The sequence below is a fragment of the Delphinus delphis genome, chromosome 3 (genome assembly GCF_949987515.2).
Source record: "Delphinus delphis chromosome 3, mDelDel1.2, whole genome shotgun sequence".
Classification (NCBI taxonomy): Eukaryota; Metazoa; Chordata; class Mammalia; order Artiodactyla; family Delphinidae; genus Delphinus; species Delphinus delphis.
The window spans coordinates 55,261,647-55,274,334 of record NC_082685.1 but is presented as its reverse complement, the minus strand read 5'-3'; the positions used below and the strand labels follow the sequence as shown (position 1 = coordinate 55,274,334).

Genomic DNA, 12,688 nt, shown 5'->3' with positions numbered 1-12,688 from the left:
ATAGGAGTCCTTGGGCTTCCCTGGTGGCGCAGTGGTTGAGAGTCCGCCTGCCAGGGCCGGGGACATGGGTTCGTGCCCCGGTCTGGGAAGATCCCACGTGCCGCGAAGCGGCTGGGCCCGTGAGCCATGGCCGCTGAGCCTGCGCATCTGGAGCCTGTGCTCTGCAACGGGAGAGGCCACAACAGTGAGAGGCCCATGTACCGCAAAAAAAAAAAAAAAAAATTAAAAAAACAAAAACAATAGGAGTCCTTAATCAAAGAGAATTCAGACATATTCCAGTTCCTGTTGTTCTATGGATAAAAGGCCTGAGTCGCCAAGCAAACCCAAGTGCTGTCAATGTTATATGAGAGTGTCACCTGTCTTTCCTCCTGCTCAGGGGCCCAAGAACTGTGCAAACTCACGACTGACTAGCTCCTCATGATCACATCCACACCACTTTCTCCACTGAGTAACCTACAGCAGAAAGGGTTCCCCTAGGAACTGCTACTGTGTGCTAAACACTGAATATATCACAGGTAACTGTTTCACATGTCAGAAAAATCAAAATCCTTAGATAAAGAAAGATACATTCCAATTATTCTTGATCTCTCATACATACCTTTTTTTCCAGCTCTGTAGCTTTGGCTTCAGATTTCTCCACCTTTGTTTTATCAATCATTTGATCTAAAAAGAAGGTAAACAGTCAGGAAGTCAAGTTCCCAATTCTCGTATTCCCCTCTCTCTGCCTAAGCCCTTCTACATAACCAAAGGGCAGTCTTTGTTCTTTTTATTTTTCTTAATAATGTTCTGTACTAGACAAAGAAATGGAACTTAATGTTTTGTACTAGACAAAGAAATGTTCTTAATGTTCTGTACTAGACAAAGAATGTTCTGTACTAGACAAAGAATGTCTGTACTAGACAAAGAAATGTTCTTAACGTTCTGTACTAGACAAAGAATGTTCTGTACTAGACAAAGAATGTCTGTACTAGACAAAGAAATGTTCTTAACGTTCTGTACTAGACAAAGAATGTTCTGTACTAGACAAAGAATGTCTGTACTAGACAAAGAAATGTTCTTAATGTTCTGTACTAGACAAAGAAATGTTCTTAATGTTCTGTACTAGACAAAGAAATGTTCTTAACGTTCTGTACTAGACAAAGAATGTTCTGTACTAGACAAAGAATGTTCTGTACTAGACAAAGAATGTCTGTACTAGACAAAGAAATGTTCTTAATGTTCTGTACTAGACAAAGAATGTTCTGTACTAGACAAAGAATGTCTGTACTAGACAAAGAAATGTTCTTAATGTTCTGTACTAGACAAAGAAATGTTCTTAACGTTCTGTACTAGACAAAGAATGTTCTGTACTAGACAAAGAATGTCTGTACTAGACAAAGAAATGTTCTTAACGTTCTGTACTAGACAAAGAATGTTCTGTACTAGACAAAGAATGTCTGTACTAGACAAAGAAATGTTCTTAATGTTCTGTACTAGACAAAGAATGTTCTGTACTAGAGAAAGAATGTCTGTACTAGACAAAGAAATGTTCTTAATGTTCTGTACTAGACAAAGAATGTTCTGTACTAGACAAAGAAATGTTCTTAATGTTCTGTACTAGACAAAGAATGTCTGTACTAGACAAAGAAATGTTAATGTTCTGTACTAGACAAAGAATGTTCTGTACTAGACAAAGAATGTCTGTACTAGACAAAGAAATGTTCTTAACATTCTGTACTAGACAAAGAATGTTCTGTGCTAGACAAAGAATGTCTGTACTAGACAAAGAAATGTTCTTAATGTTCTGTACTAGACAAAGAATGTTCTGTACTAGACAAAGAATGTCTGTACTAGACAAAGAAATGTTCTTAATGTTCTGTACTAGACAAAGAAATGTTCTTAATGTTCTGTACTAGACAAAGAAATGTTCTTAATGTTCTGTACTAGACAAAGAATGTTCTGTACTAGACAAAGAAATGGAACTTTCAGTTAAGTTCAACATATAATTTCTGAGTGCCTGTTATGCAGTAAGGCCACCATGTCAGGTGGCACAGAGAACACCTACAAGTAATACTTATGAATCTCTGGGACCAGCAGGAGTAGCAGACAATAGCTGAAGACCCTTCAAAACGTGGGGTGGTGTATGAGACAGGATAAATTTTTAGAATTATGTAGAAATAAACTAAAGGCCTATATATTCCTAGCACAGGTATTGGTTATATCACCTAAGAAAGGGTGAAAATGGAAATACCAGGGGCTAGAAAAGTATCTTCTCTGAAATTTTCACTGAAAGAAAGATGCAAAATGAAAGATAGAAGAAGCAATGTTTTATGGAACCAGACAGACAAATATGCTTACCAATCAATCCCTCAATATCAACCTGGAGGTGCCGGCACTTGAAGTCAGGATCAGCCCCATTCTTGTGCAGAACTATCTGAGAAATACATTCTTCAATCAACTTATAGTACTGCGGTCTACAGAAGAAACAAAATAAGGTTATTAAAGGAAAACCAAAATAAAATTTTGGTATTCAGGATCAAGAAAGGTAACTGTTTTGACAGCAGAAGGACCTGAGGATAAATGTTCTGGAAAAGACCTTTTCATAAAATTAACAGAGTATTGCTGCCATGCTAAGAAATCCCCCTCTTCCACATCAGCTACCCCATCTACTTCAGATAGTCAAAACTTCTTGCCATCTGCCTCCGAGTGCAAATCCTTTTCCATCTAAAATTCGAGCTTGATCCTGCCTGTGATGGATACTACTATTGCTGAATCTCTACTCTACTGCTTGAATCTCATGTTCCAACATGAATCAACTTTAAATGGCTGCCTTCCTTTGCTATCATCTTCACTCCACCCCACCACCCCATTCCAAAAGAGGGAGGCAGTTCACCTTATACACTCTCATCTCTTCCACAGAGATGCCTTTCAGTTGGATTAAAGGGACAACTGGCAACTCCCTTAATGTCTGAAACTAAAAATGAACTCTAAGCCATGTCTTTGTCTTTTTCTTTTCTCTCTACAGACAATCTTTGAATTTAAGAAGTTTGCACTCTCCACTTAGGCTCAAATTCAAAACTTCCCACAGGTATACCACCTTACCTGGCCTCGTAGTCATTTCGGACTAAGAGTAGGTGCTGCAGGATGGACAGGAAGTGTTGCTCTGCCTTTGAATCCTTCACTGTGTTTAAGAGAATCTGGAAGACTTCACTGAAGTCAGTGGAAAAGGAGAAGAGGCTAAGGAAAGCATATATTTAGAAACTAAGTTTGACAGGTAGCTTGCCCAACTCTCGGGAGAAGTAGCAAGATGCCACTTCTATTCTAACAGCTGTTCCTCCTGTAAACCCTGCCCTAAACTTTAAGCTCTATAAACTTTCTTTGGCCAGGGGACCAGTGGGTCAGGGGGTACTATACACAGAGATAGAAAACTCCTAGTACTTGGCTTGAAAATCGAGCAGTAGACAAGACACAAAAAGGTAACTGCCTCAAAGTCACTTGTGGCAAGTATCAATAGGTAACCAAATTATTCCCCGTCAGTCTCATGGAAACATACAAGAGAGCAAATTACAACCTCACTCCCTGACTTGTCTATGTTCTCCCAAAACCAGCTCTACATCTTAATAAGCTAAGCTATCATGTTCTAGGAGGTCTATACTAATTCTGATGGCTGCTTCCATGTTGAGCAACCCTCAGATCGCCTTTCCCAACTTCTCTGGTCCACAATGACGTAAATATATCCAATGGCAATCAAAAGGCACCTGCCTAATCTACAAAGAAGACAGGGCTAATGCCCTCGTGTAAGTCATCAACTCCACACCATTCCTTACAGGGATCTACAACTGAATGCAACTGAATGTCTGGTGTCTTCAACCCAGTCAGTAAAAGGATATTCCATCTCCATTCGAATGTCATCCAGACGTCCCTTCAGGTCATAGGAATCCTCTTCTCCTTGTTCATCAAACACAGTTAGTTGCACTTTCATATCATCATTTTCAATCTCTCGAAGGTCCTGTCAATAGCAAAAGTATAGGCCAGGGAACCCAAAAGTGTCCTATGCTGGTTAAAAACCCAAACATTTCAACCTGTTTTTTTCTTTTTTTTAATTTTTTAAATTTTGGCGTGCCGCATGGCTTGCGGGATCTCAGTTCCCCAACCAGGGATTGAACCTGGCCCACGGCAGTGGAAGTGCTGAATCCTAACCACTAGACCACCAGGGCACTCCCTCAACCTGGTTTTTAAACTGAAAACCAAAGTCTTCCCAGGGATGATGGGGTTATAAGAGCAGGAAGGAACCAGCCCAGCCTTTCTAATGAAGTGTTGCATCTCACCTGCAACACTTGATGCAGCCCCAAGCGCATCAGTTCGCTTCGGATGTGAACTCGGAAGTCAAGTTCTTCAGCTGGTGTGATGAGAGCATTGATCAGCTGTAGGCATCCCACCTAAAATAAGAAAATTCAGCAGCTGTGTCAATGTTAACTCCTAGAGATCAAGATTCCATTCTCTTTACATGCATTCTGAGGCCCCCAAATATAACCTAGAAGATTCAGTACAAAAACTACAAGAATGACTTCCTTATATATAGCAATACAACTTGGTTTAAACACAGGTCTGGAGAGTTCAGAGGTCTAAAGGATTCCAGAGATTCTATGGTATAATTTGTTCTAGGCCTTGATTTTTCTAGCCTGTAAATAAATACCATGACTTTTTTCCATCTCATAATGAGGAAGACAGTTCTTTCTCTGCCTTCTTGGAGAGAAGGGTAATCATTTTCCCTTCAGAAAGAACTTTGAAATATATATCATTGGTAACCACTCCATGTGTTCTCTTAAAAGGTCAAATGAACTTAAGTCTTTCTATCTTGAATTCTACTTTTGGGCCAAGTTTCATAGGTATACATGCCTTGAGAGCAATGGAGGTCCCACTTTTTAATCCATCCAGCAGTGGCTGAAAACGTTCCACCTCATCCATTTCAGCTCTTTCTGTCATCGCCTCCAGAACTCTTTCATTCCTGCCAGACAGTAAGGAAAGGGAGAGAACTGGTTGGGTGCTCTGACACAGACAGGTACACAACAGGTATATTATACAGAGGCATAGATCAGTTAGGAAACAGACATTAGCAATGTTCTGGATTTCTCACATTCTTCTTCTCATCACCTGGAGCAGAGGCCAGATCAACAGGAAACTAAGGACCATCTCTTCAGAAAAATGCACTCCCTAAAATCCGCCCCAGACTCCTACCTATATTTACCAAATTAAGACCCCTGTTCTATGGCATATAAATTGGTACACCTTTTGGAGGGGCATTTAACAGTACCAATTTTTTAATGCACATAACATTGGCTTACTTCTAGAAAATCTATCTAACATAAACACATAAATATGAAATAATATATGTACAAAGAATATATGCACAAGAATTGATAATAAAATTTTTTATCATCTGGAGCAGGGGTCAGAATGTGCTAAAAAAAATTCTACCTAAAAGTCTAGCAATGAAGGAATCATTAAATTATGGGACGTACAGAGTATGAAATGCTAAACAGCCACTAAAGATAATAAGATAGATCTAGAAGTACTGCCAGAGAAGAATGTCCAAGAGCTACTGTTAAATAAAAAGAAACAAGTTGAAAAGAATGGTGGTATGATTTAGCTTTTGTTAAACCAAACCCCTCCACAAAAATAAAAATCTATCCTATACATGAGATTGGTTTTATAGGCATAAGCCATCTTTCCTTAATTCTAAGAAACCATCTTTTGGAGTGGCAGGTGTGTTAGAATTTAGTAAATATTTGTCTGTGCTAGAAAATGATCTATGAGACTGTACCACACCATTAACAGTGGTTACCTCTGCTGAATAGGGTTTGCCAAAGGGATGATGTTGTTAAATTGTACTTCATATACTTCTATGTTGTTTGAATTTTAAAAATAATGGTGTGTTACTTCTGAATTTTAAAAAAATGTAAGAAGAAACCCTTGTCCTAGACAATACAGACATTAATGGAGATCTAGGAGATCCTGCTGTACCTTTGATAACCAGTGGTACATGCAGAACAGCTTCCATCTCTTAACAATCTTTCTTAAATATTAAGATACACAGTGTTCATGTAAGAAATATAGTCTTACCTAGTATTTAAGACTAAGTGGACACCCAAGCAACTTAATATTCCTCTAGACTAAAGAAGATGATAAAAAAAATAGAGAAGAAAAATAATTCCAGTCACATACATGTCTTCCGGCTGTGCTAGGATACAAAGAGCAGAAAGCAGCTTAGCTGCGTCAATCATCATGTTGGGAACAGCAGGATCCATGGCTCTGACCAGCAGCAGAATTCCTTCTTCTGTCTCCAACATGGTCTTGATTCCAAACTGGTAGGACAAAAAGAGAAAAGGGAGGCTTAAAGGTGAGAGCATCTAACCAAGGACAAGTTTACGGGTTCTTATGGATTGAATGGTGCTCCTCCCAAAATTCGTATGTTTAAGTCCTAACCCCCATTACCTCAGAATGTAACCTTATTTGGAAATAGTGTCATTGGCAGGTGTAATTAGATTACCATGAGGTCAGACTAGAGTAGGGTGGGCCCTTAATCCCATATAATGGTTATCTTTATAAAAAGGGGAAATTTGGACACAGATGTGCACACAGGGAGAACGCCATGTGGACACAAAAGATGAGATTGGGGTGATGCATCTACAGGCCAAGGAATGTCAAGGATTGCCAGCGAGACACCAGAAGCTAGGAAACAGGCATGGGACATACCCTCTCTCACAGCCTTCAGAAGGAACCTACCCTATCAACACCTTATCTTGGACGTATCACCTCTAGAACTGTGAGATAAATGAACTTCTGTTGTTTAAGACACCCAGTTTGTAGTACTTTGTTATAGCAACCCTAGCAAACTAATATAGGGTAGAACACTTTTTCCAATATAGCTAAACAGAAATGAGCAGAGCAAAATAATTTTCTAGAAGACACAACAGAATTCTATGTCTTCCAAGAATAAAAACTTTGATTCTTATGTTTCTTTTCAATGCTCCCCCTAAGCCAGTGGAATAATTATAACAAAATTAAATAGTGAGGAAGACAGATTTGCACTGAGGAACAAATAACTGTAGGATCCCTAAGTTTAAATACTAAACAGACAAAAAAAGAAAAAGAAAGAGGAAGAGAGAGAGAAAGAGAGAAAGAAAAAGAAAGGAAGGAAGAAAAGATTGTAAAGTAGGAATAGACTGGGGAAAAAACAACAATAAATAAGCAGAAAATAAAGTAAACCTTCCAAAAATAATAACTACAGGTCAGGAAATTTAAGAATTAGCAAAAAAAGTATAAACAGAAGAAGAAAATTAAGCCTATCCTCTGAAACAGACATTACAACTGAGGGAAAAGATCCATAAAAGTATGTGTATGTGGTGATCAAAAAGTTACGGTACTAAAAGGGAAAGCTAGAAGCCTTGAACCTCATATTCCTAGGTCCCTTTTTGAGTCTGCCAACAGAAGAGAAAAAACAGCGGTCACGATGGGGGTTGAATGAGAATGGGAAATATCTTACCTTGTTGTTCATAAAAGCTTTCAAGCAGCGGATGATCTCATGCTTGTTACGGCTATCATAGCTTCTGCATGTAGAAGACATAATCAGTGAAGTCCCTTCATTCTATACCCCTCCCCATTTGACTTTTCAATCTTGTAAACAAGGGTCTTAGGAACACTCCCAACTAGTAGCTGAGTAAATTCTAGCACATAGCACTCTACCCTAAAACACTGGCGAAAAGAGGTAGCTGAAGAAAGAACCATTGGTTAATCCTCTCATAAACCAAGAATTCAGTATTATATTAAAATCTTCTCTTTAACTCCCTGTAGGCTCCTAAGGGCTAAATTCTATCAGGATAACATCCCACCTATTACTGCTTGCCTCACTGCGTCAGAGGTTTCAAGTCTGTACGTTCAGGAGGCAGAGGTCCTGTGTTTTGTTTTGGAAAGATCCCAGGAAGTAGAGAAATCATTTTGGGTCAGGCTGGCTTCAAGGTAGCCTAACCTAAGACAGTGCAAGGTATCCCCAGAATTATTCCAATCCTGAAGACTATCATAAAGCTAGTCCCAAACTGATCAAGTGTATTATAAGACTTCCAAATGAGATATGACCCAGACCAGATCACAGGAGAGCTTTAGACTAAATCAGACCCTGTTTCCAGACTGGATAAGAACCTGTGCTGGGAGACTCACAATCTTATGTGGTATATATCTTGTGTTATTCACCGTGAAATTTAAGTTCCTCCTTTCCCTGTACCTATAATCATCCTTCATTCTCCGGTCACCCCTACGATAAACCCCATTCTCAGCTAACAACATAATATCCTAGTCCATAACTTTCCATTTAACTGCCATTTTCTCCTTTAGAGCAAACAGCCAAGTCCTCTACTACCCTCCACCTAGAAGATGCCAAGACTCGGAAGTCCTCACCCAGCAGTCTCCTCTTTCTCATCATGAAGTCGTTTAAGGATGTCCAATAAGGAAGCCAGGCCCTCAGCACCAAATGTTTGCACCCAACTGTAAGGAAGAGACAAAGACGATGCAATATCAAATCAAATCAATAAATATCCACCAAAATAAAGTATATCCTGGCAACTCTTTACTTCCAATCCAAAACAGTCTCATACTTCCCTGACTCCTTTGATCTTTAATCCCCACCAGTGAGCTCCAACACTGGGCTCTCACTCCTGTTACTACCTCAGAATCCTCACCTGACAGGGTTGTTGTTGAGGGAGACACGAAGGGACTCCAGGCAGCTGAGCAGAGGCATATCCCGCAAGCCCGACCTCAGCTCCTGAATGTACATCATAGCTGACCTAGAGCTCTCCTTTTGACTCATGCCCTGGAAAGGAGCATACAGAGATTAGTAAACACTGGACTCAGTCATAAATTGGACCAGAATTAGTTAATACAGTTTAAACAATATGAGGGCAAACACCCATTATATATACCACCAAACTGTGTGAGACTCAGAATTTCCTCCCCATTACCCATACATACTTCATGAAGATCGAATCAGGCAAAAGTATGTAAGAAAAGTAACTCAAATGAGTAGGTTTATATAAAAGAATGAAATAAAACTGATGTGGACATGAAAAGTTCTATCAAAGTAGCAAAACAAACAGGTCCAAGATAAGGGCACAGCCTCCCACGTCGTGGGTACCTGCCCCAGGACTCACAGCCTTGGAGGTGTGCAAGTACTGGGACACCATCTCTCTCTTGATGATAATGTCCTTCTCCCTCAAAGGTTGCTGTTTTTCCTCATTCAGGTTCATATCCAACTAGAAACGGGAGGAAAAAAGGGGGAAAAATTGCCTTGAATTCCTTACAAGTTTTCAGTGTTTAATGTTTAGTATACTTAGTAAAGAGATGAACATACTAAATGCTTATTGAATAAATAAATTTTCCTGATCCTTAGAGACTTAAGCTATTATAGATGATGGGAATTCCTTAGGGATAAATATGGTTAACATTTTATTATAAATCCCAACAGACATTTTTATACACATACACTAAATTTTTCCCTAACAAAATGGACTCTCAATATAGAGGGAAAACTTATTTTGCATTATTGAAAGAAAAGCAAACATAGTATTTTCTGCACTTAGGATGGACCTTTATCATCTCTTCAGACTGAAGCACTGGATGACTGGCATCATGCAAACACCAGCAAAATCTGCAGCACTCTAGGGCCTAAACACCCATTACCCCTGGTTAACTAAGTCCCTGTACAAACTCCTTTCCCATGAAGAAAGAACTGGAAACTGTGACAAATTCCCTCAACAGACATAACCTGGAGTGTGTCATTGGGGGAAAGGCTCTGCTTGACCCTGTTACATATATAACCATGTGTCTGAGCCTCCTATTTTTGTGAGCACAAGTTTAACCCTAACAAGTCCAGAATATTATTTGAAACGGGGAAAGTATAGGAGAAAAAAAAAGGGTATATTCAATTTCTCCCCCATGTGTGTGTTTGTGTATGTGTGTGATATGTGAAGGAATCACCACCACCAAATTGTCACAGTAATAATTTGACTTCTTTCTGACTCAATTCCTGGTGCTTTCTTCCTCCTTTTACAGATAAATTGAACAAAGAAGTTGCAAAATACTGGCCCTCAGGTTGAATCAGACCCAAAGATAAAGTATGTTTTGTCTGGCTAGCTCAACATTTTAAATTTGAGAGACTTCATATAAAAATATGAATTTATAGCGCCAAGGGATGCGATCAGCAAATTTAAGATTATGGAAAACTCTACAGGTCAAACAGTTTCTTCAACAAATTTTTTCTAACAAGAGCAAGGATTAAAGAGAGGGAGGAAAACCTATAGTTCAAATGAAACTTAGTAGAATATCACAACGGACCTTACCTGGAATTATGATTTGAACAAACAAATTGTTTTTCTAAAAATGACCTAATTCAGGAAATCTGAATGCTGGCTATGATACTTGTTTTTTAAAAAACAATTTTTGTTTTTTTAAAAAAATAGAGATTTCTGGTTTCTTTTGAAAAACAAAAATATCTGGCACTACTGGGCTAGCATTCCCAACTGTAATGCTACAAAACCTACTGGAACTGAATCGTGGTTGGAGTTTATCAAAAATGCCAAAAGTCCTTCATTTTACTGCAGTCCTTTCTCCTTTTTATCATCTTCTATGTAGCCTGCTTAACTTATTTATGCTTCCTCCCTTGGCCCTAAAGACATTTAAATTTGCAATCCAAGGCCAAGAGACTGTCTTGATAGATCATACTCTTGGACTCTTAACACACTTGGATTATTATGAGACAAACTGAAAGCTTCAAGGAAAAGTAAGAATAGTAGTACTGGTTTAGTGGTGACTACCACAGGTACCAGGCCTCAGTTTTAAGGGTTTTAAGTGCATGCTTTTAATTAAGTTAGGCCTGCCACTAATCTCTAATTGAATCTGAGATCATAAATCCAAGTTAATATATAGGTCTTATGAAACCTTATAAGCATGTACTCAAAACTTTCCAAGACTTAGCACTAGTGAGCATTCACTCAGTGTCCTCCCCACACAATGGTCTTCACTGAAGACAGCAAAGTCAGTCACATCCATGCACAGCTCATTATTGAACTGACCTCAGCCCCAACCTTTAAAGGTCTTCTAGTGATTGTAACATCAGAATTCTCTTTCCAGATTCACCACTAAGTAGAAGATCTCGGGCAAACGATGCCTTTCTATTCCTCAGCTTCTTCTTTCTTTCTTTCCCTCCCTCCCTCCCTCCCTTTTTTTTATTTATTTATTTTCGGCTGCGTGTGAGCTTTCTCTAGTTGTGGCGAGCGGCAGCTACTCTTCGTTGCGGTGCACAGGCTTTTCATTGCGGTGGCTTCTCTTGTTGTGGAGCACGGGCTCTAGGCTCACGGGCTTCAGTAGTTGTGGCACGCAGGCTCAGTAGTTGTGGCTCACGGGCTCTAGAGTGCAGGCTCAGTAGTTACGGCGCACAGGCTTAGTTGCTTGGCAGCATGTGGGATCTTCCCAGACCAGGGATCGAACCCGTGTCCCCTGCATTGGCAGGCAGATTCCCTGCGCCACCAGGGAAGTCACTCAGCTTCTTCTTCATATAGATTTTGTTGTGAATGTTTTAAAACTTTATCTACTCTGGCTAACCCAAAGGTGGTCATCACACTACCACAAGAGCTGGCCCACTCATTTTATATCTTTGTGGCTAAAGTGCTGCTGGGCTGAAGGACGTTAACAAGGTGGTCAGTGATCAGGTATTTCCAAGCCTAATTCATAGATTCCAATCTTACGGACTGGCGCTTGTATATGTAGTCCCTTCATTAATGGGACTGCTATTAAGAAGTTTTCTGTTAAGCCTGGAATTTTTTGTAATTAAAGGATAGTTAAGGGGGACTGTACACAAAAAAGGGCCCATCATGCTCGTAAAAGCATTTTCAAGAAGAAGCAATGCTTTGGGGTGGGAAACTTACCAGCATCTGTTCAAAGAGTACTAGAACTTGCTCATCTGAAACATCCTGCAATGACTGTGCAGTGGGATCATCCCCATATGATGCAGAAGAATTTCTATGAGCAGAATTAGGCTTCTCTTTCTCCTTCTTAATTCTCATGCTGGTAAATCTCTCCAGCTGAGAAAGAATAAAAAAGTATTAGCAGTGATCCATTTTCGTTTACACAACAAAGCACACATCAAATAGCCTCTAACTTCTTATACGTGCATGGCTCCTCTGGTTTGTGGCCAGTTCAAGGCTCTTCTGACATGAAAAAGAGAAACCAATCTTCCTTGTACCTAATTTACTACACGGACTCTGTACTCTCACCTTCATCCAAAGATAAGAGGAATGAAGTATTAAGAACTGGCAACTCTCTAAAAAGAGAAAACTTTGTTCTTTAGCTCCCCTGTCATTTCTAAGCCCTCTAGCAGCACAGAACTGACAGCACCTCATGTGCAGAGTGCTCAGTAAAATGCCTTTTGTTTCCCTCTAGCTATCCAATAATAAATATGGCCAGGCCCTCAGAGGATCTCTCCCTTCAAGAGGTAAGTGTGACCATAGATTTTAATAGATATAAGTCATATACAAGAAACAAGGAAATGCCTTAAAACCAGGAACCATTCCTTTTTCTTTCTTCTGTACGCTCCATAGCACTTGTGTTATGTAAGCAGCAAAAGTTCAGTACATATTCTCCAAAATCCCCTTTGCAAAGA

At 39.5% G+C, this 12,688-nt stretch overlaps 1 protein-coding gene across 2 annotated transcripts in view; it reads right to left on the bottom strand.

The window, feature by feature from the left end:
• Positions 1 to 12,688, bottom strand: part of LOC132423200 (protein diaphanous homolog 1-like) — a 43,618-nt gene that overhangs the window by 3,591 nt on the left and 27,339 nt on the right. For both annotated transcript variants that reach the window (XM_060008655.1, XM_060008656.1), the window contains 12 exons: positions 11,955 to 12,110; positions 9,183 to 9,284; positions 8,715 to 8,845; positions 8,434 to 8,520; positions 7,526 to 7,589; positions 6,205 to 6,344; positions 4,879 to 4,987; positions 4,308 to 4,418; positions 3,870 to 3,988; positions 3,082 to 3,198; positions 2,338 to 2,453; positions 599 to 663 (listed from right to left, as the gene is read on the bottom strand). In XM_060008655.1, coding sequence (XP_059864638.1) covers positions 599 to 663; positions 2,338 to 2,453; positions 3,082 to 3,198; positions 3,870 to 3,988; positions 4,308 to 4,418; positions 4,879 to 4,987; positions 6,205 to 6,344; positions 7,526 to 7,589; positions 8,434 to 8,520; positions 8,715 to 8,845; positions 9,183 to 9,284; positions 11,955 to 12,110 — 1,317 coding nt within the window. The remainder of the gene's footprint in view (positions 1 to 598; positions 664 to 2,337; positions 2,454 to 3,081; positions 3,199 to 3,869; positions 3,989 to 4,307; positions 4,419 to 4,878; positions 4,988 to 6,204; positions 6,345 to 7,525; positions 7,590 to 8,433; positions 8,521 to 8,714; positions 8,846 to 9,182; positions 9,285 to 11,954; positions 12,111 to 12,688) is intronic.